At 49.9% G+C, this 22,909-nt stretch overlaps 2 protein-coding genes across 9 annotated transcripts in view; one reads left to right on the forward strand and one right to left on the reverse strand.

Moving 5' to 3' along the window:
• LOC138814509 (meiosis regulator and mRNA stability factor 1) overlaps positions 1-19,395 on the forward strand; it is a 35,260-nt gene extending 15,865 nt beyond the window's left edge. For 6 of the 8 annotated variants that reach the window (XM_070003420.1, XM_070003423.1, XM_070003421.1 and 3 more), the window contains 15 exons: positions 1,016-1,096; positions 3,559-3,795; positions 3,905-4,024; positions 4,596-4,771; positions 5,963-6,183; positions 6,939-7,081; positions 7,237-7,370; positions 8,130-8,332; positions 9,857-10,084; positions 11,384-11,614; positions 11,770-11,982; positions 12,952-13,012; positions 13,092-13,217; positions 15,358-15,528; positions 16,894-19,395. In XM_070003420.1, coding sequence (XP_069859521.1) covers positions 1,016-1,096; positions 3,559-3,795; positions 3,905-4,024; positions 4,596-4,771; positions 5,963-6,183; positions 6,939-7,081; positions 7,237-7,370; positions 8,130-8,332; positions 9,857-10,084; positions 11,384-11,614; positions 11,770-11,982; positions 12,952-13,012; positions 13,092-13,217; positions 15,358-15,528; positions 16,894-17,141 — 2,593 coding nt within the window. In that variant the 3' untranslated portion in view covers positions 17,142-19,395. The remainder of the gene's footprint in view (positions 1-1,015; positions 1,097-3,558; positions 3,796-3,904; positions 4,025-4,595; positions 4,772-5,962; positions 6,184-6,938; positions 7,082-7,236; positions 7,371-8,129; positions 8,333-9,856; positions 10,085-11,383; positions 11,615-11,769; positions 11,983-12,951; positions 13,013-13,091; positions 13,218-15,357; positions 15,529-16,893) is intronic. The other 2 variants (XM_070003422.1, XM_070003428.1) reach the window with 1 other exon arrangement.
• A 1,666-nt stretch (positions 19,396-21,061) lies between these two features.
• LOC138814512 (bMERB domain-containing protein 1) overlaps positions 21,062-22,909 on the reverse strand; it is a 43,190-nt gene continuing 41,342 nt past the window's right edge. The window contains exon 6 of the mRNA XM_070003438.1: positions 21,062-22,296. Coding sequence (XP_069859539.1) covers positions 22,184-22,296 — 113 coding nt within the window. The 3' untranslated portion in view covers positions 21,062-22,183. The remainder of the gene's footprint in view (positions 22,297-22,909) is intronic.

Genomic DNA, 22,909 nt, shown 5'->3' on the forward strand with positions numbered 1-22,909 from the left:
ATGTTACCAGCCCTCTGTGGTGATGGCATCTGGAGCAGGGGCTGTTCAGTTGGCAGCACTAGAGATAAGCCACTGGACCTTTGTGTGAGTCATTAATCAAAGGCAGACACACACAGCTTGAAGAGACAGGCTCTGGGAGTAAAGTAGCATGCCAAATATCCAGGACAGGTTCTAGACATAGTACAATGCCACCACAACAGATTACAAGCTTGGAAACTCTAATTGTCTTCAAGTAGCAGAAGGCGGATTTGTCTCTAAAGACTAGATCTATGAAGCTTGCAAGGGCTCCGATTGAGATCAGTCCTTAGTGTCAAGCAGACACCTAGCCCCTTCAGTCTTACTCATTACCAGCTGAGCCTTGTAACCCTCTGGCTTACTTCCTTACCAGGTTTGATATTTCTTTGGCTCTCTCCATCTCAGAGCTAGTAAAACAGGACTCGTTCCTGAATAATCGAGCAACTTTCCTCTAACTTTGTACTTCACAAAGATTTTAAATTTTGAGTGTTTTTTTCCCTTAGAATAAAAATAATACTCAATATTGAAAATTGAAAAACGTAAATGGGAAAATCATCCTTATTCCTGTGGCTACGAGCTATTAGCACTTAAGAGCTGGTTTTATTTGCTTTGTGTATATTTTTCCCATTGCATTTTTTTGGTATCTTTAAAAAAAGCCACTCAAAAACCTTAGTTGAAACTGTACTGTATTCAGTTATGTGGCTGGTTATGTATATGAGATTTCCAACCCCTTACATCTGCCCTATAAAGCAAGTGGTGGCAGGAGATGTATTTTTCTGTGAGGAGCCCATAGCTTCCTGCTGCACAGGCATGGAAAGTCCTATGATTGAGTCTGATAGGAATCCTTGAGTGTGACATCTTTCATTGGCTTGTCCCCAAAGCCCTTTTTTAAAATGTTTCTAGAGAATAAATTCTCATGTAGCAGAATTTGCGATGTGCCGTGTTAAATTTTCATACTGTAAAGGAAACGGTCTGTCTCTAATTAAATGTTCTCTTACAGTGCAGAAACAATATCCATCCTTCAGGATGCTCCTGCCTGCTGTTTGCCACTTTTTAAATTCACGGATCTCTATGAAAAGAAGTAAGTGAGGTTGGTTGTTCCTATGTCCAGCGGCCCATTTCCATGCATGAGATATGGAAGAAATGGTTGTTATCATTACTCTTTCTTTCTTTCTTTCTTTCTTTCTTTCTTTCTTTCTTTCTTTCTTTCTTTCTTTCTTTCTTTCTCTTTCTTTCTTTCTTTCCTTTTCTTTTCTTTTCTTTCTTTTTTTGGAGCCAGTCCTGGGGCTTGAACTTGGGACCTAGGCACTGTCCTTGAGCCTTTGTGCTCAAGGCTAGTACTCTACCACCTGAGCCATGGCTTCACTTCTGGCTTTTTGATGGTTACTTGGAAATATAAGTCTTGTGGACTCTTGGCTCATGGACTTGCCTGCCTGGGGTTGACTTTGAACCACAGTGCTCAAATCTTACTTCTTGAGTAGCTAGGATTACAAGCATGAGCCACCAGTGCCCGGCACTGTGGATTTTTGTTTGTTTCCACACATGTGCGCGCACAAGTTGTACAAGGAGATTTCACTTAGACGTTTCTGTATATCATACAGTATACCTTAGACTCACAGGTCTGTGACACTTCACAGGTGGTAGACAGCTGGCAGATGTCATGGAATGATAGAAATGTAGAGCTGGGTGGGCTTGGCCCTTATCCCCAAGGAGCTTACTGGAAGGAAAGGGAAAACATGTTTTTCTGTAAGTCTTCTGTAAGTCAAAGAAAAGAGACACTGAAAAGGAGGAGCAAGGAGGAGGAGAAGATGCTCTGAGGATGCATAGGAAGGAAAATTAAGAGTGGGACCACTTTTCTCTGAGTGGTAGATAGAGTTGTGGAGATGAGAACTGTCCATCACAAAGACTTTCCTAGCAGCAGGAGTGACTGAGGTGACCTGAGCCAAGAGGGAAGGAGACAAGAGCGGAGTGCTACTCCAGACCCCGCTCTGAGCAGGTGCTGTAGGAAGAGAAAGAAGGAGGTGCCACCCCACTTCCAAGCGCAGTGGAACTGGAGTGTATGACCAGAGCTGTGGGACTGGTGGTCAGCGGTGGGAGGGTACAGGTCGAGGTTTGCCGCTCATGGCTGGAAGACAGTGGGACAGTCCACAAGAAGTAGGAACTGAAGCCTGAATATGAGAAATGAGTACTGGATTTGGATTTTAGACAAATCCCAAAAGTTCTCAGGGCCTTTGGGTAGCTGCCCATTGACAGACCCCTTGGGAGAAAAATCCAAGGTACGTAAAACAGCAACTTGCCTGAAGGGGATGGTGCTGGAACTGAGAGTGTGTCAGGCCTGTGGGGAGGGGAGGGGCCAAGGAAAGTGGGTGTGGTTTGTTTGCCACTGAGGTGGAATTCAAGTCATCCTCCAGAGCCTGGGCCTTTAGGCCTTGCAGCTTCAGACAGGACAGATTCAAATCTGGGGCTTGGTGAGCAGTCAAGAAGGCTGTGGTCTTGCAGCAGCAGAACAGATGAGGGCTGCTGCACAGCTGAAACTTGGGTTCTGAGACTAGACCACGGGGCTTGGGAAATCGAGTACACAGGCATTTTTTTTTGGGGGGGTAGGGGGTGCTGCATTGACAGCAGTTCACAGCAGGTAGTGTACATCTCAGAAACTCAGGTGAGGATCTGGACAGACACTGGCAGATATAGGGGAGACTGCCAAACGCTGTGGCTCTTATGCCAGTTAGACAGCGGTGCAGCGCCACCAGGGAGCACCAAGCATCGCCCACTCCGCAGCACATGAATTTGTGGATAGTAAGATAGTCCAGTTTTATTTTTATTTTTTCCTTTGCAGTGCTCGAGTTTGAACTCAGGGCCTCATGTTCGTTTAGCTGAACACTTATCACCTGAGCCACGCCCCCAGCCCTTTGTTTAACTTTTGTTACTTTTCAAGTTGAGTCTCATGTTTTTGCTCAGGGCCAGCCTCAAGAGAGTGATCCTCCTACCTATGGGCTTTCTGTATATCTTGGGTCATAGGCTTATGCCACCAGGTCCAGTTTATTGATTGAGATGAAGTCTTGCTAACTTTGTTCTCAGGGCTGGCCTAGGACCTCTATTCTTTAATTCTCTGCTTCCTGGATGGCCAATAATAAAAATGTGAGCCACCATGCCTACTGAGCCACTATGCCCAACTTCATTTTACACTTTTGTTGTTGTTCGTCATGGGGCTTAAACTCACGGCCTGTGTGCTGTCCCTGAGCTCTTTTTGATAAAGGCTATTGCTCTTCCACTTTGAGCCACACCTCCATGCCTGATTTTCTGGTGGTTAATTGGAGATAAGAGTCTCACAGACTTTCCTGCCTGGGCTGGTTTTTAACCTCAATCCTCAGATCTCAACCTTCTGAGTAGCTGGGATTACAGGCCTGAGCCACTGGCGCCCAGCTCCTTTTACTTTTTAAGAGAGAAAAGGCATGCTTTTTATTTCAACAAAACAGGTGTTTCTGTGCAACCAAAGAAAAACATCCTAAGTTTATCTTCCTCCTTCCCCCCTTTTGTTTGTAGGTTTGGACACAAGTTGAATGTGTCAGATTTGTATAAGTTAACAGACACAGTTGCAGTCCGGGAACAGGGAAGTGGGCGGCTGGTGTGTCTCTTGCCCAGCAGTCAGGCCCGCCAGAGCCCCCTGGGGTCTTCCCAGTCTCATGATGGCTCCTCCACAAACTGCAGCCCAATTATATTTGAGGAGTTGGAGTATCATGAGCCTGTCTGCAGACGGCATTGCTCGAATAAGGACTTCAGGTATGTCCTCCCGAAGTGCTCCTTTTGTAGCTGTGTGACATCTGTTCATTACCTGTGAACATGGAAACCCCAGGCAATATCAGTGGCTGCTCTGTTCTCTCTTCTTCAGTGAACATGAATTCGATCCAGACTCCTACAAGATTCCTTTTGTGATTCTGTCTTTGAAAACATTTGCACCCCAAGTTCATAGTCTTCTGCAGACCCATGAGGGCACTGTGCCTTTGTTAAGGTGAGTGCTGTTGTCAGGAAGTCATCTACTCTGGTACGCTGGGCCAGGGGGCAGGCAGGGGGACACTGGGCCTCACATTACCCTCCCTGCAGCCCGAGCCCCTCTGGAATGGGATCCGGCCACTTGGTGTTCAACAGGAGCACTTGCCTGTGTGCTAGATGTCTCCACTGAACACCAGTACAGTGATGTCTTCTCCATGAGAAAGGGAAGCATTACGCATGCCATAATAGAAATCTGCACGGACTGATTGCTCAGCTCAGCTACTTAAGAGACAAGAACTCTCCAAATGTACATTTACTTACTCTCTGGCCACAGTAGTAAGGCATGTTGCCCTTACCACCCCAAAAGGCAAAAGTGGGAGAGAAACTGACCTGGAGCCCTGTCCCCATTACTTAAGCTCCTCTGTTTAGAGCAGTGCCCAGGAATCCTGGCTCCAAGGCCAGTGCCACAGCCTCCCCCTCCAAACCCAGACCCATTTCAGCTGAGGTTACTTCTTAAGGGTTCTGATAACAAGGACCATGTGGCATGTACTTTGCTTTTCCACCAAACCTTAACCATTTGCCCTCTTTAGCTTTGCAGAGTGCTATGCTGCAGAGTTTGGAGACCTAGAAGTAGTGCGGGCGAGCCACGGGGGTGTCCCCTTAGAGCACTTCATCACCTGCATCCCAGGTGTGAACATCACCACTGCCCAGAACGGCATCAAGGTGGTCAAGTGGATTCACAACAAGCCCCCACCCCCCAATGCTGGTAGGTGGTACCGTTTAAAATGACAGTGCATTTGCCAAGTGTGAAAATAACCCTGCTGTCTTCTCTCATCTTCAAAAACTCTTCAAACTATAGAGGGTTTGGCAGAACCAAATCAGTATAAATTATGCAAAACACTTAAAATCCAAATTTCAGTTGTCCATCTCTTTAGCTACCTTGTTTTGTGAGGCTTTTGTTTGATTTACTTTTATTTATTTATTATTTTTTATTTTTTATTTTTTGGGTCCGCCAGTCGTGGGGCCTGAACTCTGGGCCTGGGCGCTGTCCCTCAGCTCTTCACCTCAAGGCTAACACTCTACCACTTGAGCCATAGCACCACTTCTGGCTTTTTTTTTTTTTCTGCTTATATGGTACTGAGGAATCGAACCCAGGGCCTCATGCATGCAAGGCAAGCACTCTACCACTGAGCCACTTTCTCAGCCCCTGATTTACTTTTAAAAATAATCTCAGAGCCAGGCACTGATAGTTCACAGCTATAAGCCTAGCTACTCAGGAGGCTGAGATCTAAGGTCACAGTTCAAAGCCAGCCTGCTGACTTTATCTCCAATAAACTAAAAAAAAAAGCTGGAAGTGGAACTGTGTGGCTCAAATGGTAGAGCCATTGGATTAGAGATGCGAGCTACTGGTGCCTAGCTGATTGTTTTTGTTTTGTTAATTTGAGACAAGGTATTTGTCACTGTGTAGTCCAGGTTGGTGTTAAACTCATGGTCCCTTCTGCCTCTGCCTCCCTACTGTCGGGATTACTATGACATTGCTTTCCATAGTTTTCTGGGTGATATTTTTCAGCTCCACTGTGGGTTAATTATGGTTAATTGTGTTCTTACAACTTACCTTCCCGATGACCCATTTATATTTTGGCTCTGTGGGAAGTCTCTTCTCTATGTCTGAGCTCACATGGATCTTGGCAATAGTATCGAAACTAAGAAATCCCTGTGTAATCGTCACTTCCGCTGTAAGTCATACTGGGATGAACTATGCTTTACGCTCACACCTTGCCTTGGGGAATTTCATGGAAGTGGCTTGGCAGTAAACGATGTGGTTCTCTGGTATCTGAGGATAGAGTCTGCGCTGTGAAGTGTTCGGGGTTGAATTTAAACTTGAAACAGCTTCATGGCCTTCCTTTAAGCTGATGGAACCCTACTTCACATTGATGCATGTTCTTTCTCTCCCTAGACCCTTGGCTCCTGCGATCTAAAAGTCCTGTAGGGAACCCACAGCTGATCCAGTTCAGTAGAGAAGTCATTGACTTACTGAAGAACCAGCCATCTTGTGTCATACCCATCAGTAATTTCATCCCGTCTTACCACCACCATTTTGCAAAGCAGTGCCGCGTTTCAGACTATGGCTACTCCAAGCTGATCGAGTTGTTAGAAGCAGTGCCTCACGTGCTGCAGGTAATCAAGGCCAACGGGTTCTTTGTGTAAAGATGGACATTCCTCCCTGACTTTGGCTGCCTCTGTGAAAGAAACAAGCCCGGTACTAACCTGATTCCTAAGAAATCAGCTCTGAGCTACACATCCCATAAACGCTTTTTTCAGAGTATAGGAAACCTACACAAGCTGGCTTCTCAATTTTTCTGGAAGCTACAAGCTTCCAGCTTCCTTACAGAAAGTCCTGAGAGGCCTGTGGAATATTTTCCCTCTCATCTCTGTACGTTCCTTTCTTCTAGCACAGTTCACCCTAGAACTGTTCACTGTCACGCAGGAGTGTCTGTGAATGTCCACATGTTTACACAGTGGTTCCTACGTTGCATCAAGACCTTAGCCATTCATCTCCGTGAACTGAACATTAGTTCCTGGGCTACAGCCTAGCGTTGTATCCTATGAAGCCCTCCCTATTAGCTTTGCCTACAGGCAGTGCTAGAGCAGTTTCCTGCTTGTAAAAGAGGCTTTTACTCTTTTAGAGTAAAAATTAGTCACCCAGACTGCTGATGTACTTTGCTTCTCTGCACTTAGGATTATTTGAAAGCAGGTATGTAGTATGTAGGACTGAAGAAAGTAGCCCCAAGAAATTGGATCTTGTTCTTTCTGACTACTTTTTGTTGATGTATATGTTTGAAATCGCATCCATTATTCTCTGAGGGGAAAGGGAAAGAGATGGGTAATGAGAAAGTGTCTTCTGAAATCTTAGTCAGATGTCTGCTTTGCAGATTCTTGGCATGGGCTCCAAGCGTTTGCTGACCCTCACCCACAGAGCCCAGGTGAAGCGCTTCACTCAGGACTTGCTAAAACTTCTCAAATCCCAGGCCAGCAAGCAAGTTGTCGTGAGAGAATTCTCTCAGGCTTATCACTGGTGAGTTGGAGGGAAGGAGAAAAGCAAGTGTTTTTAAAGCCTTTCTCTTCTCCCCAGTTTTCAGTAGCATGTAACTTCTCTAGTTAGCACTCATTTGGAAAATTGCAGTTGCAGCAGCAGTGCTACTCCTTTATCCTTTCTTCGTTCAAACCTAGGTGTTTCTCCAAGGACTGGGATGTGACAGAATATGGTGTGTGTGAGTTGACTGACATCATAGCAGAGATTCCTGACACGGTCATCTGCTTGTCCCAGCAGGACAATGACACAGTGATTTGTATCCCCAAAAGAGGTGAGTGCCTTATATTCATAGTGGTCATAAAATGGGGTGCTTTCCCCGTCCCGTGCCACAGTTGCTGGAAAGCGCAGCTCCAAAGTTGCTGCTTGGCTGTGCAGAGCTCCTGTGCACTGTGGAGCGTCTTGAAGAGAGCACACTGACATCTCTATAGAGTCCGCTCAGGGGAAACTTTCTACAATGCCACCCCAGCCCATCTGAGGCTGGTTTTTTTCCAGGGGAGAATGTTCGCAGAGCTATCACTTGTGTCTGCCATCTCAGCTCTGAGCTCGAGCTCATTGGGAGGAATGCTGGCTTTTTGTTGTTGCATCTTAGTGGTTCCCAGTCTGGGAGATAGGGAAGCCCAGCGACTGTGGCTCTGCTGTCGCTGACCATGGTCCTGAACCTGTGTTCTTCTGCAGCACATGTGGCTCAGGGTCATAGTGAGCCAGAGCTCAAATCCGAAGTCCATCTTTTTCCAGTTCTCACTTAAAAGTCAATAGAAACAAAAATGAAAACTAAGCTAAGCACTCTCTCCTCTCTCCTTCCCTCCCCTCTGAAACTCATTTAACTGAAGACCACATGCATAAGTCAAATCCTGTAAATGACCAAAGTACAATTCCATGGGAACAACTTCTGGCTTACTTTATTAAGCACACAGATGTAAGGGGAGCAGGGGTGTAGAAGGCAAAGATGGAGTTTTGGGAGCTGACAAAAAGACTTCCTACACGCTGGGTAGATGAGGACTGGCTGAGGATTTGTCTCTGTGTTGTTAAGAGCGTACCCAGGACGAAATAGAAAGGACCAAGCAGTTCTCCAAGGATGTTGTGGATCTGCTGCGGCACCAGCCCCACTTCCGCATGCCCTTCAACAAGTTCATCCCCTCCTACCACCACCACTTCGGCCGGCAGTGCAAACTCGCCTACTATGGCTTTACCAAACTACTTGAACTTTTTGAAGCCATACCTGATATTTTACAAGTAAGTGAAGAGATGACAGTCCTGTTTGCACTGTCCTAAACATTACATCTTGTTTATCATTTTCGGGATCTGTTTACCTGGAAAGTAGGGAATTATTTAAGAGTCTGACAGCCTAAAGTAATCCTGCCAGAAAAACTGTTAGGTTTTGGAGTTTTTAAGTACTAATGAAGGTAAATGTGCTGGGTTTTTTTCTTCAATAAAGAATCAGCTCTTCAGCTGGATGTGGTGGTTCATACCTCCAATCCCAGGAAAACTTTTGAGTTCAGCCTGGAAACATTGAGACCCTCCCCAGCCCATCTTTCCTTAAAAGAATTGTGTTCTTAGTGAGTACTGGAGAAAGGATGAGAGAGTTTTATGTCCTGAAATGGGTCTTTTCCTCAGGAGCCCTTATCAGATCCCTTCTGGGGTGTGAGGCTGAGCCCGTGAGGAAGCACGGATGCTTAGCTGCTGGTTTTCTGAGTAGGCCCTGTTTCTTTTCTTTTTTCTTTGATATTGGTGGGGGGGGGGGTTGGTCAGTCATGGGGCCGGGCGCTGTCCCTGGTTTTGTTTTTCGAGGCAATGTCTCACTGTAACCCCAGCTGACCTTGAACTCTTGAAGCCCTCAAGCAGTCGATCTTCCTCTGCCTCAGCCTCCTGAGTGCTAGGATTGTAGGTGTGTGCTCCACACATGCTGTGTGTGGAATCAGATTTCTACTCTTGATTTTATTAGTATATTTGATGCTTAAAGTGCTTTTAGAGTTCCTGTCTTAGAATACATATGACAGCCTTGACTATCTTTTTTTTTTTTGGGGGGGGGGATCCAGTCATTGTGCCTAAACTGGGCCTGGGCACTATCCCTCAGCTCTTCAGCTCAAGGCTAGCGCTCTACCACTTGAGCCACAGTGCCACTTCCGGCTTTTTTCTTTTTGTTTATGTGGTGCTGAGGAGTCGAACCCAGGGCCTCATACATGCAAGGCAGGCGCTTTACCACTGAGCCACCTTCCAGCCCAGCCTTGACTATCTTAACCTCTGTGTGTATGAGTATGTGCATGTATGTAAACTTGGAGCTTCTTACTCTCTGCTTGTTCTTTTCCTGGGTGCTTTGCCACTCCAGATCAGCATTCTTACTGGCTTTTTTTTTTTTTTTTTTTTGTCAGTCATGGGGCTTGAATTCAGGGCCTGGGTGCTGTCCCTGAGCTTTTTTGCTCAAGGCTAGTGCTCTACCACTTAGAGCCATAGCACCATCTCCCATTTTTTTGGTGGTTAATCGGAGATAAGAATATCATTGCCTTTCCTGCCTGGCCTGGCTTTGAGCCTCGATCCTCAGATCTCAGCCTTCTGAGTAGCTAGGGTTAAAGGTGTGAGCCCTCAGCACCTGGCTATAAGCATTTGTTTAGCAGTACTTTCAAGTTGTGCAGTCAATCTCCATAACCTTTTCATGTTGCCAAACGTCATCTCCATGCCTGTTAAACAACACTAACATACTTTACATCTGCATGCCCTTCACTTTCATGAACAATCATGATTCTCTATGTGTTTTCCAAGGTGTTAGAGTGTGGAGAAGAAAAGATCCTTACTTTGACGGAGGTGGAACGCTTCAAAGCTCTAGCTGCCCAGTTTGTTAAACTCCTGCGGTCCCAGAAAGATAACTGCCTTATGATGACAGACCTTCTTACAGAATATGCCAAAACGTTCGGGTATACGTTTCGTCTCCAAGACTATGATGTCAGTTCAGTTTCGGCTTTGACACAGAAGCTCTGCCATGTGGTCAAGGTAAACAGATTGCGCTTTCACAGACAAGTCCGTGGCCTAGTGCTGATCTGCAGTGGGGTGTGCGATGTGCTTTAGCCTGCCTCTGCGTGCACCTTGCGCTGCTGGCTGTTGGTTCACAACCTGCTTGTGTGTCACCAGGACATCATGAGGTACTAGGACGTGGCTTGCCTAGCACTTGGGAGTTGTGATCTCCCTTCTGTGTGTTTATTAATGGCCAGTGTGAACTGAGGCAGGCAGTCCCCTGTTATTCCAGGGTGCATGTGCTCACGTGTGTCAGTCTCAGTAGGCTCACCTGAATCCTTCCACACAAACCTTTGTCTCCAGGGCTCATGGAGACGGTAATCACATACCATCTCTCTCCAGATCCCGACTCACTTGGGAGTAGGTTTGGGAGCATGGCGTCACAACTGACTTGAGGGCTGGGAAACTATCAGAGGAGCACTTTCTCTTCTGCCCTGCCCTCTTCCCGCCCACCTGCCTTGAGGTGTACGTAGAGCTGACATCACCAAGGATTAGAAAAAGGCACTGCCAGGGCAAGAGTAGGAAGGGGACACGGGACTGGACAGCATCTCCAGTAGAGAACTGTGGCTGTGTCCTGATGATCAGCTAGGGGTGGCAAGGCCTCACAGGAGTGGAGGAGCAGTCAGGAAGGAGGCTCCTAGTACTGAGGCAGGGACGCAGCAGCAGCAGCAGCAGCAGCCGCCCTTGCCGCAGAGTGGTGGCTCTGAGCCTGCTGGTGGTATCTGGTGTTGCTGGTTGGTATGAGGTGGAGATGGTACTGCTGGGAGGGGCTGAGGATTCCTCATACGGAAAGGTGAGGAAGGCCCTGGGCCTTCCCATAGCATTCTGAAGGGAGCCAGTGGGAGAGCAGCAGCGCGAGGCTGGGATGAGGGAGGAAGGGGGATTCTGGGAGGTCGTTTTCCAGTTGGAGAGACTGGAGCATGTTTGAGAGCCACAGAGAAAGACCTGTTGAGAGAGAGATGAGCACGGAGCAAGAGGTAGTGGAAGAAGCGATGGCTCTTAAGGAACTTTTCTGGGCCAGTGGGTGTCATCTGGCCTGCCTCTCCTTGCCATAGGGAGGATTGGGAGAAGGGATGGGTGAGCAAGTAGAGCAGCTTATTCCCATGGTTGCCTGAGATGAAGGCTTCAACAAAAACCCCCTCACTTTACTTCAGCTGAAGAGAGAAATTGGAACTATTTCTCTATGGTCTCATCAGACGAGAGTGAAATTGGCAGCATAGGGCAGGCCCTCGGCTAGCTCTCGAGAGCTCTGAAACGTGTGTGTCCTCATTGCCCCAGGTTGCTGACATTGAATCTGGCAAACAGATTCAGCTCATCAACCGGAAGTCTCTGCGGTCCCTCACCGCTCAGCTGCTGGTGTTGTTGATGTCTTGGGAAGGAGCCACCCATCTTTCCGTGGACGAGCTCAGGAGACATTATGAAACCACACAAGGAGCTCCTCTCAACCCCTGTGAATATGGGTTCATGACCCTGACCGAGCTGCTGAAGAGTCTGCCTTACTTGGTTGAGGTACGTGGAACCATCGCATGGAAAGCTGCAAAGCTGGGAGTTTCCAGATGACCCATTGGTAGATCTGGGTGCCAAGAGGAAAGAGACCTTAGAGATGTCACCTTTCAGATGACTCACCTGGGGAGTTTCTAACCTTATTCTCTCTTTTGGACCAGGTTTTTACAAACGAGAAGACAGAAGAGTATGTGAAGCTCACGAGTCTGTATTTGTTTGCGAAGAACGTGCGGTCTCTGCTTCACACATACCACTACCAGCAGATCTGCCTCCACGACTTCGCCGTGGCCTATGCCAAGTATGTTGGGGAGACCCTGCAGCCCAAGACCTACGGCTTCAGCAGCGTGGAAGAGCTCTTGGGAGCCATCCCGCAGGTGGGTGCTGCTCAGCTTCCAGGGAGCCGTGGGGCTGCTCCTGAACAGAGAAACAGGAGGCTGCAAGTGACAAAAGCAGCAGGCATCTTGAACCCATGCTTTGGAAATGTGCTGTTGGCATGAGATACGTTAGTGTTTCTCACTGATTCTGTAAATATTTCATTAACTTCCTGTGTGCCAGGTTTGTTCGGCCCAGGCCCTGCCCTCCAGGAGGTATCGGATGGCATAATGAATGCGCTCATGTTTACATTTGGCCATTGTCCCCAAAGTATCTCATTATGTCTATGCAAATACTTCCAAATGTAAGTCATTTCTGATCCCAGGCACTTCAGGCAAGGGATGAGGAGAGGAAGAACCGCTTGGAGCTGAGCTCGGGGACCGACTGGCAGCCCATGTGGAGGTCACTGGGAGCCGAGGACCATGCCTCTGCCTGCCCCCGCTGGGCCGGCAGACAGCCGTGCCTTCTTAAGTCCCAGATTCCACTTGAGCATTGAGCTCAGTCAGAGGGCCTCCGAGAGTGCTGCTATAGATTGAATTTAGTTCTGAAAGAAATAGTAAATTCTCACCTAAACTTCCTTAATTTATACCAGAGCTGGTGTTGGGAAGGGAGTCTCTGAAACAAAGAATAGTTTCGCCAGGCACTGGTGGTTCATGCCTGTAATCCTTGCTACTCAAGAGAATGAGATCTGAGATCCTGGTTCAGAGCCAGGGCAGGAAAATCTGTGAGATTCCCCAGGACCACGCACACGCATGCACGCGCAGAGTTTCAATCTATGTCTCATGATTTTTCTCAGTGGCTTAGCTCCTAGGGGGCAGGCTTGTGTCAGCTTCTTTCTGTTGTTTTTTTTTTTTTAAAGAAGGAGCATAGAAAAGTTTTTCTTGGTATGATTTTAGTTTCTACATGCTAGTATGTGTACGGCAGTCACTTATGCTTCACCACTACCTAACCAGTAGTATGTCTGTGTGCAGGTGGTGTGGATAAAAGGACACGGTCACAAGAGAATTGTAGCGCTAAAAAACGACATGAAGAGTAAGTAAACACCCCAGCCCTCCCCCTGGAACAGCGAGGTTCCCCTCCCGGCTTCTCACAGCACACCCCTTGTCTCTAGGCAGGCTGAGCTCACTCAGCCTCTCCCTTGCCGGTCACGAAAACCAGCAGGCAGACAGCGAGCAAATCCTGGAGATGCCCAAACCACATCCAGTCCCAGAACGGCAGCCCGAAGCAGGTAGCAATGGTACGAGGAGAAACATGGGTTTAAAGTAAAGCTTGGGAAATGGCTTGGGACGTGGGTTGTGTGGAGGAAAGGAGGCTAGTCAGTCATCTCATTACTTAAATGAAGTATTCATACGTTTTTCGAAGCAGTTTTGATGTTTGGCTAACGGCAAGCCTGTGAGCTGTATACAATGTCATTGCATGGCTACTGGTACAATCTCTAAAAGATACCGACACCCCTGCTGTTAGAGATGCTTGGTAAAATAGTAACTTTAGACTGTTTCAATATTGGCATGGGGGGTAGGTGTCTCCAAATTCAGCAATTAGATTAGCGAGGGATTTAGAGCCCAGGAGCAGAGGGAAGCCTCAAGATGACTGAGAGGAGATGCCCCGGGAGAGGGAACCCTGTGGAGCTGGCTCCGTGGAACTCTGAAGGCAGGCCCAGGACTTCGCTGCGCCAGGGGAGCTAAGGAATTTGATCGTGTAGTAATGGTGATCAGCGATGGGGGGAAAGGAGCTCTTGCTTGAAGTGGGGGTGCCATGGAAGAGTGGACAGAGAGGAAAAAGGGCAAGGCCTGGTCAAGAAGGCTTCGAGGAACCCGCAGAAGTTGGGTTCAGGAATCCGTCTGTACCAGGACTTCCTGTGGCAAGACTTGACAGCAGTGCACTGGCTTCAGAGCACATTGAGTCCCATAGATGTTACATTGGCCCGGTTCTATAGCAGATTAAAACCAGCTCTCTCAAATTGTATAGCAGCTTTCACTTTACAGAAGGACTTTGAATCTGTTGTTACGAGAATGTTAACTTCAGCTGGGCGCTGGTGGCCCGTGCCTGTAATCCTAGCTACTCAAGAGGTTGAGATCTGAGGATCGAGGTTCAAATCCAGCCTGGGCAGGAAAGTCTGTGAGACTCTTATCCCAAATTAACCACCAGAAAACTGGAAGTGGCGCTGTGGCTCAAGTGGTTGAGCGCTAGCCTTGAGCTGAAGAGCTGAGGGACAGTGCCCAGGCCAAGTTCAAGCCCCACAACCGATAAAAGAAAAAAGAGGGCTGGGAAGGTGGCTCAGTGGTAGAGTGCTTGCCTTGCATGCCTGAGGCCCTGGGTTTGATTCCCAGCACCACATAAGCAAAAAGAAAAAAGCCGGAAGTGGCGCTGTGGCTCAAGTGGTAGAGTGCTAGCCTTGAGCTGAAGAGCTGAGGGACAGTGCCCAGGCCCAGAGTTCAGGCCCCACGACCGGACCCAAAAAAAAAAAAAAAAAAAGAATGTTAACTTCACAGGCTCTGTAGTGTATGCCTGTAATCTCAGGAGTCAGGAAGATCTCAAATTCAAGGCCAGCTTGAGCAGTTAGCAAGATCCAGTCTCAGAAAAAATACAAACAAAAAGGCTAGAGGTGTGGCCTAAATGGTAGAGCTCCTATGTACAATGCTGGAGACCCTGAGTTAGATCCCCAGCGCTGCTTAAAAATGAAACAAAATGGATATATGAAAACTGTCACTGGCATCTTCTTTTTTTTTTTTTTGTCGGTCATGGGCCTTGAATTCTGGGCCTGGGCGCTGTCCCTCAGCTCTTCAGCTCAAGGCTAACACTCTACCACTTGAGCTACAGCGCCACTTCCAGTTTTCTGGTGATTTATTGGAGATCAGAGTTTCACGAACTTTCCTGCCCTGGCTGGCTTTGAACTGTGATCCTCAGATCTCAGCCTCCTGAGTAGCGAGGATGACAGGCGTGAGCCACCGGCGCCCAGCTGTCACTTGCATCTTACATGGCTAAAGCACCTGCTGCCAGCCCTTGCCTTCCACAGCCTTTCCCTGGAGGGTCCAGCTCCCTCTGTCCTGCAGCTAAGGACCTAAGATCCCAGGTGGCATTTGTGAAGGCTTTCAGGGCCAAGGCTCCAGTCTCCTGGAAGCTTCAGCTCACTTGTGTCCTGCCCCAAGGTCCTGTGTTTCCATGATCAGAAAATGACAGCAGAGCCCTTTCCCAGCTGTCCATCGGTGAAGGGCACAAAGCTGTAGGAAACCCCTGGCCTGTGGCGTGTTTGGGCGGGGAGGGGGGGGGGGGTTGTAAGAACTCAGTCATTCTGCCTACTCCATTCAAGGCTTAGAAAATCCCAGGCGCCAGCTGGACATGCACCCGTGCAGACTGAGGCTGGCCTTCTCTTGCAGCGTCCAGTGAAACGGAGCAGGAGCTTCTCCACCTGGCCAGCAGCTCCCCCGTGGACCTCCTGTGCGCGCCTGTCCCTTCGTGCCTGCCGTCCCCTCAGCTGAGACCAGACCCCGTGGTCCTGCAGCCCGCCGACCTCATTCAGTTTGAGGAGCACCCTCAAGAGCCTTCTGGTGGGTCATGCTCACACTGTTCTACTCCAGATGGCAAGTGCTTGGGGGGACACGGTGGGTAGGAGGGCTGTGGGAGGAGTTGGGGTCCGCCTGCCTTGCCCCCATCCCCAGGAAGGACTCAGCCAAAGCCTGTCTCCGGGCTGGGGGCCCCGGGGTTCTGGAGCTTCTGAAGCTGTGGATTCTGCCCTGTGACCTGAGGACAGGGAACTGGATACCAGTGTCAGCCTGGCGTGAGGTGCCACACAGGCTGAGAGGCAAGGCCATGAGTGACCCCCATCACAGGGCAGTGACAAAAGCATAGCTTGTATCTGTTGGAGCGAGAAAGCTCCCTGGTACTTGGCTAGGCAGTGGCAGAGCTAGGATTTGAACCCAAGGCATCTTGTCCTTGTGCAGTCCCTCCGGCCTGTGAGGAGGTCCGGCTGCCGTGTAGCAGCTGTGTGGTCCCTCTCTAGCCCTGCTTTGCTCAGCAACCCAGGGCTGCTGCGGGGCTCACACATCCTCAGGCTTCCCAGGCTGTTCTGACAGTTCACTGGTGACCGGGGAAGACCTGAGCTGTTGGCCTGGGTAGGGCCTGGGAGGGGCAGGGTTCCAGCTGCCTTCTGGTGGGAGACCTGGCTGTGAGCATGCCCAGTGCACGACTCATATCGGTGGCAGGTTGACAGTAAGTAGCTTCTCCCTGGGTGTGGGCTTCTGTGTCTTCAGCGCACATGACTCCTGCCATGTGCGTGTGATCCAAGCACTGCCCTCTGCCCTCTAGCTCCACAAGGCCTCTGGGACAGGAGCCCCTGCAGGTGCAGTGCCGGGTGTTTCCCAGGCCCCACATGTCGCTCGGGTGGTGAGCCTGTGGTCCTCAATGGACACTGCTTCAACCCAGTTATCTCGCGGCCCTGGCCTCCGGCCATGCAGAGCTGCCTGGCTCTCAGGCCACTCATGGCTCAGGGAGGTCACCGGGGGCATGGGGTCCGGACAGATGGACAGAAAATCCAAGTGGGGGTGGGGGGGTGCGGTTTATCAATATCTGACTTGAGTGACACACAATACTGACCATCAGCTATTTTGTTTAATATCTTTTGAGCCAAGTGTTGGTGGCTCACGCCTGCAATCCTAGCTACTCAGGAGGCTGAAATCTGAGGATCATGGTTCAAAACCAGCTGAGGCAGCAAAGTCTGCCAGAAATGGTGCTGTGGCTCAAGTGATAGAGTGCTATCCTTGAGCACAAAAAGCTCCGGGACAGCATTCAAGCCATGAGGTCAAGCCCCAGGACCAGCACCAAAAAAAATTTGTTTTTAATTTTGAAAGAATAGAAGTAGGGAACTAAAAATGAGGATGTCTTAGAACTGAGTGTTTGCTTTTCTGTGTTTATAGAAATTATGATTTTAAACCAAGAAGAAAACATTGAAATCACAGTACCAGTCACGAAGGAAAAACTGCCCTGTGGTCCCAGCTCATTCTGCACCCCAGCAGCTACCCCGGTGCCCCCCGGCTCTTTCTTGGATGCCCCCGAGTCACAGCTAAACAAAGACCCTGTGGAAAGCCCAGCCAAAAAGCAGCCACCCAAAAACAAAGTCAAATTGGCAGCCAACTTCTCCTTAACCCCCGTCACCAAGCTCTAACGCCCAGCTGAAAGTAGAGTTAGGATGGGGAAAGGGTCTGATTCTGCACACACATGGGCTCAAAAGCGACCTTTTCTGTTTGCAGGGGGTGGGGGAGGCCCTCAGCGTGGCCTGCTTCCTCTCCTTCGCGCGCTCGGAGCGCAGCTGCGGCTGGCGTTTCCCTTTTTCTTCTTTTCAATTATTTGAAAGAATTCCGGCATTTCTTAAAGAATCCCTCCACCTATTTTACCAAATCTTTTGTAACTCCGATGGAATGCCGTGGAGTGGTGGCAGAAGAGGGCAGCGAGCCCGTAGCTAGCAGGAGATGGCCTGCAGTGAGCCGCCCCCCCCGCCACGCCCCCAGCACCAGGGAGCCTGCATCGCATCCTGGCACTCTTCACCTAATGCACCGCGTGGCTCTGAGCAGTCTGTCCCGGGCACAAGGAGGGGGGAGGAGCAGATGTCTTCAGGGAGAGGAAGGTTCCTGGCGTCCTTGCAGCTTTCCACGTGTGTGTGAGTGTCCGTGTGTCCCTTGTTTTTAGTTAACTATGTCTGCAGTCAGTAAGTATGTGGCTTCATCACAGATTCTTTTAAGCATTTCCATCTTGGGGTTCTGTGTAGGAGCTTTCTAGAAAGTGGAGGGTGTTTTAAGCTTCCCTTCTGCACTCAGTTCCAGTGTGCTATGGATCAGGTTAAGGAGAAGGAGGTAGTCTTGGTGTCATAGGTTGAAAGTCAGTGCGTGGATTACAGCACACATAACTGTGTGTGGAGAGGCAATGATAATGGAGAGTCTGATTTTCTAAACTATGCATTGAATGCATAAATCACAAATCAGAGCAGAGCGGTGAGCAGGATCCATACTGTGTCCACTAGGAAGAGACCGGAATGCTATCGATACAAGTTGAAGGCCAAGGTTGAGGAACTTAACCTTGTCGTTGTCATTTTCCAAGCTGGTTTGGGCAGCTGGGAAGCTCTCCGTGCGAAGACGTGCGCGTCTGTCTGTTGGCTCCGCACCTTTTAATAGTGTGTCTGTTTTTACCCCCGTTACTTCTCACCGTTGGAAGCACGTTTGAGTTTGGCGGTGTCTTGCTGTTGGCATGGGGGCACTGCCCTGTGTGGAGTGGCCTTCCTCTCTGGGTGCCTGAGGTGTCCACTCACCCCCGCCGGAGAACCTGGCATTTACAATGGGTTGTATTTGTCGGGCAACGAAGGCAGGGTCCGATCATAAAGCAGAAAGCACCTCTTGGCGCTAGGTCTTCCACTAGTAAGAATGGTTTCTTTGGGGAAAATGTTTGTGTATTTTTGTAATTTCTAGAAAGCCAGGAAATGGACTCTGATCTTGGAGCCAGCATTTTGATAAAATGCCACAAAATAAGGGCTGTAGGGAGATTTTTTTTTTTTTTTTACAAGCTGGGTTTTTGTTCCCCAAATCTTTCCAATGAAGCCGGTGATTCTCAGTTCTCAGCCCGTAGCCCCGATCAAGACGGAAGCCCGTGGGAGCCCACGGCCCGCGTGGCGGCCCTCCCTCAGCTGATCCTGACGAGGGCGGGCCGCGGGCGGCGCTGCAGACCCCGGTGGCGGCAGGAGGCAGGAGGAAGCAGGCCCGCGGGCGAAGGGGGTGAGAGGCGCTTTGAGGCCGTGTGACAGAATCAGTGTGGAGAACGGGCATTGCCTTGCTCGGAGCCTTCCTAAGGTGGGGTTTGCACATCTGGACTTGAGGGTGGTTTGCTAGCGTGGGAATGAGTGTGACCCGTGTGCGCTGGGCGTCCCTGCTGCCCCCGGGGCCGCCCCCCAGGAGCAGGTTCCGGGGCGGCGCAGCAGCCGGCACTGCCTGGCATGGGAGTGTGTCCGTGCCGCTTGCCTGCTGGCATGGTGGGGAGTGTGGGACAGAGCGCAGCCATCAGCTCCTGTTTAAAGTGGGAGCTGGCGGCAGGAGCCGGCGTGGGTGGCCACGCTCCCTGGTAGCCAGGCCGCTCGCTGTCTTTATTTTTTTATCCAGAGGCTTATAATTAAGTGCTAGGCGATGGTGTGTGGCTTTGGGACAGCGGGACGCAGGATCTCGGTGGAAAACTGCACCAGGTTAGACAGAAGTCATCCCCAGCCCCCTCTCCTATCGCGCACTGTTTGTTGTGCATCAGGCTTGTGGGGGGAAAGAGATGTTTTTCTTAACCGTCTCTTTTGTTTGGACACCTTTTTTTTTTTTTTAATTTTGTGGTTCAAGTGCTGTTTTGTGTGTTGGGACCAAACAGTTGTCAATAAACTTCACAAGCAAGCATCCCAGGAGTGCTGTCGTGTCTTCGCGGGGAGGGTCATGAGCCAGCCCCGTGGCCTCTCAGTCTGGGTACCCCCAACTTTGCCCCTCGTATAATGTAAGTGAGGGGGGAGGGGGCAGAGGCCTTGGTGACTTGGCACCCACTCCAGGCAGGTGTTTGCCACGTGGCCCAGGCCCTTGTTCCCCAGCCCTCCTCCAGCCTCTTCCCATGCGTGGGAAACTCGTACCCACCCACCTGGCGTTCCAGGGAAGATCTGCGGAGTCCCAGGCTCTCCCAGCCTTTCCAACAGGCTGCTCTGGGATAGCCTTGTGCAGATTCAGCCAGTGGTAAAAGCCTCCTTCCCTTCCCCCGCATCCACCCCGTGCAAGGATATGGAAGGGTCCAGAAGAGACCAGCAAATTGCCTCTCGGTAAAGTACAATGCTTCCTTCTTGATTCTTGTTTTTTTTATTGGGGGCGGGGGGGACTATAGGTCTTGTTCTTTCACCCAGGCTGACTTTGAACTCCTGATCCTTCTGTCTCTAGATGCCTCCTGCTTACAGGTCTGGACCACTGTGTACAGTGAAGTGTGATTCTTTTCTTTTTTAAGTCTGAAAGCTTCTAAAGCTTTTTGGCAACCCTCTCAAAACTCCTTTCACAGTCTCAAAGTTGTATAGAAAGAGCCGAGCTGCCCCATGCCCCGCAGAGTGGGCTAAGGAGGTGGTCTGGGCGGTTTTCCCATTGCCACCTCCAGCTCCGCCTTCCCTTAGTCTCATGAAGTGTCCTCCCTCAGTGCCTCCTGGACCCCAGACTGGGAGGCCCCTCATCTCCACAGCCTTCGCCAATGGCTCCCACAGCGGGATTTGGAAAACGTGCCCATGGTGCGTTGGTACAGAATGGCGGTGGTGGAAGGGTGAGGCGTCACACTACACTGCTCATTGGTACTCGGTGCCGTCTCCCTCCCCCGAGACCCTGCTGGGCGGAAGCCAGGAGCCCTGGAGCCCTTGTGCTTGACAGGCAAGGGCTCTACCACTCCAGCCATGCCCCCAATAGGGTTCTGGTTTTTGCCAAGGCTGACCTGGACTATGATTCCCCTACTTAATGCTTCCCCAGTAGGTGGGATGACAGGTGTGTACCACCAGCTTTTTATTGGTTGAGGTGGAGTCTTGGGCTGGCCTTGAACCAATATCCTTTGAATCCCAGTCTCCCAAGCGCCTGGGATTATAGGTATGAGCCACCATGTCCAGCTTCGCTTGTGTCTTGTGTATGTGTGTGTATCCTTCAGCTTTTTTTTTTTTTTTTTTTTTTTTGCTCAAGGCCATAACTCTACTTTTCCATTTTTTTTTTTTTTTTTGGTGGTTTATTCAAAATGAGAGTATCATGGATTTTCTTGCCCGGGCTAGCTGCGAACCTCAATCCAAAGGAAAAACACCAGGAAGTGGCGCTGTGGCTCAAGTGGTGGAGCGCTTGCCTTGAGCTGAAGAGCTCAGGGACGGCGCCCAGGCCCAGAGTTCAAGACCCACAACCGACCCAACCAAAAAACAAAAAATATACCAAACTATCAGGTCTCTAATTGGAGGAATAATGAGTGTTTAAAAAAAAAGCCTTCATACTTTCTTTACTTTTAAAATGATTTTACTATGTACATGAGTTACTTCCATAATCAAGAAAAAAGTAAAAACTTTTAAAATGCTCTGCATGTGGTTTCCATTTTTATTTTTCTCTGAGGAATGGTGACATGTCAGCAACTCTTTAGGCTTAACTACTTGGGCTGGTCATGACACGCACACACACACGCACACAGACACACACAGGTCACACGGCTGTGCCAGGCTGGTGGCAGCAAGTGTACATCAACTTACACAGGTGGGATTGTTAGGCTGGTTCAAATATACCACCGAACGATGGGACCTGTTGGGTCAGGCTGCCTCTCCCCACGTGACATTCTTTCTGGAGGTCTGTGTGTTGGACTGGTTGGGTAAAGAATGTTCTAGGTCCCCTTTCTTGTCTGCCCTGGCCTTGGCCTTGGAGCCTTCAGCTCTCTTCCATCTCATCCAAGCACTGGATCTGCTTTTGTCCAGGCTGCCCACCTCCATACCACGAGATCAGACGCGGCAAGCAAAGGAAGAGTCCAAGAGTGCCATGGGGTACCCCCCTGCCTTGAGCCGCACCCAGACACAGCCCAGGGGGGAAACCTGGGATGTGACTACAACTCCACGCACAAGCTCAGCGCTTACGGACAAGGCCGTGGCTCTCCCAGAATGCAGTGCACTGGGATGCACAGACTGAAGAGCCCTCGGGGCACAGTCCCTGGGAAAGGAGGGGAGTAGGGGGACAGAGCCTGCGCCCATTTAGGACCAGCCTGACAGCAGAGCTGGGGGGGGGGGGAAACGTGTGCAACATGGTGCTAGATTATTGAAAGTCACAACTATACACACCTGGAGAGCCGGCCTCCCTCCCGGTCCATTCGCACATTAGGTTAGATACAGCTAGAGAGGAGTGGAGATACACTGGAGGAAGGACCTTCTCTGGTGACCGGATAAACGCTGAGACAGACTGCTGGGTTGGGCATGCTCTGGGGGTGGGGGGGGCCATGCACGGTGAGGGGCTCCCTATGGTACACTCTGTACAGGCCGGCCAGGCCCGCCCGCCGTGCCCACAGCCTCTGGCCACGGGCACGCTTGCCCTCAACCCTTTCTGCCTTGGAGAGTTCTTGGGCCCCAGTGAAATGGAGGCCATGATGACAAGAGAGGAGGAGGGGGTCCCCGTGGCCCCAGGGGCAAACCCCCACCCCTGCGAGTGGGGGGGGCAGTTACATGATATTACACTGGGTGGTCCCACAGCAGTCCTTGATGAGTGCCAACCCTGTCTTGGCCACGGTGGGTTTGCTAGGTGGGGGCTCTGCTTTCTTCTCTGCCCGGGAGCCTGCAGCAAGGAAAGGGGAGAGGTGAAGTGAGGCGAGAAAACCCTGACCATCCGCAGCCCAACCCCAACCCAGCCTCCGGCCAGTCTTGTGGAGGTGGTGTGGAGAGCTGGTGCGCATTGTTTCGTGGTCCCTGCGGCTCCCACTTCCCTCTGGCTTTCGGTTCCTGGTTCCCGCACTGCTGCTGTGCTTTTTCACAAGCCTAGCATGGGGCCTGGCATTCAAGAAGTGATCAGTGAATGATAAATGGGAAATTTGGTTCAAGTTCCTTCAGTTTAAGGAATCCATCGTACCTTTCGATTCTAGAACATACTTCCATGTTACCTTCCTAGAAATTTGTGCCTCTCCTTCTCTGTGTTCTCTCCTGGAATGCCCTTTGGCATTCTGTCCTCTGCTCCTTTTCCACCTCCTGTTGGTGCTGCCTTGTGGGTGAATTTCCTCGAGTCTGCCTTCCAGTTTATAAATTATGATTTATAAATCGCCAATTTAGAATGTCAGTTTCTAATTTATAAATCACTGTATCTCCATGTTTGTGTATTTACTTACTTTTTAAAAAATTTTATTTTGTGTTGGTACCAGGCCTTGAACTCAGAGGGGTCTTGCACTCTTGATTGG

This window comes from Dipodomys merriami, unplaced genomic scaffold (assembly GCF_024711535.1).
Source record: "Dipodomys merriami isolate MVZ:Mamm:240054 unplaced genomic scaffold, mDipMer1.0.p SCAF_60, whole genome shotgun sequence".
Taxonomy (NCBI): Eukaryota; Metazoa; Chordata; class Mammalia; order Rodentia; family Heteromyidae; genus Dipodomys; species Dipodomys merriami.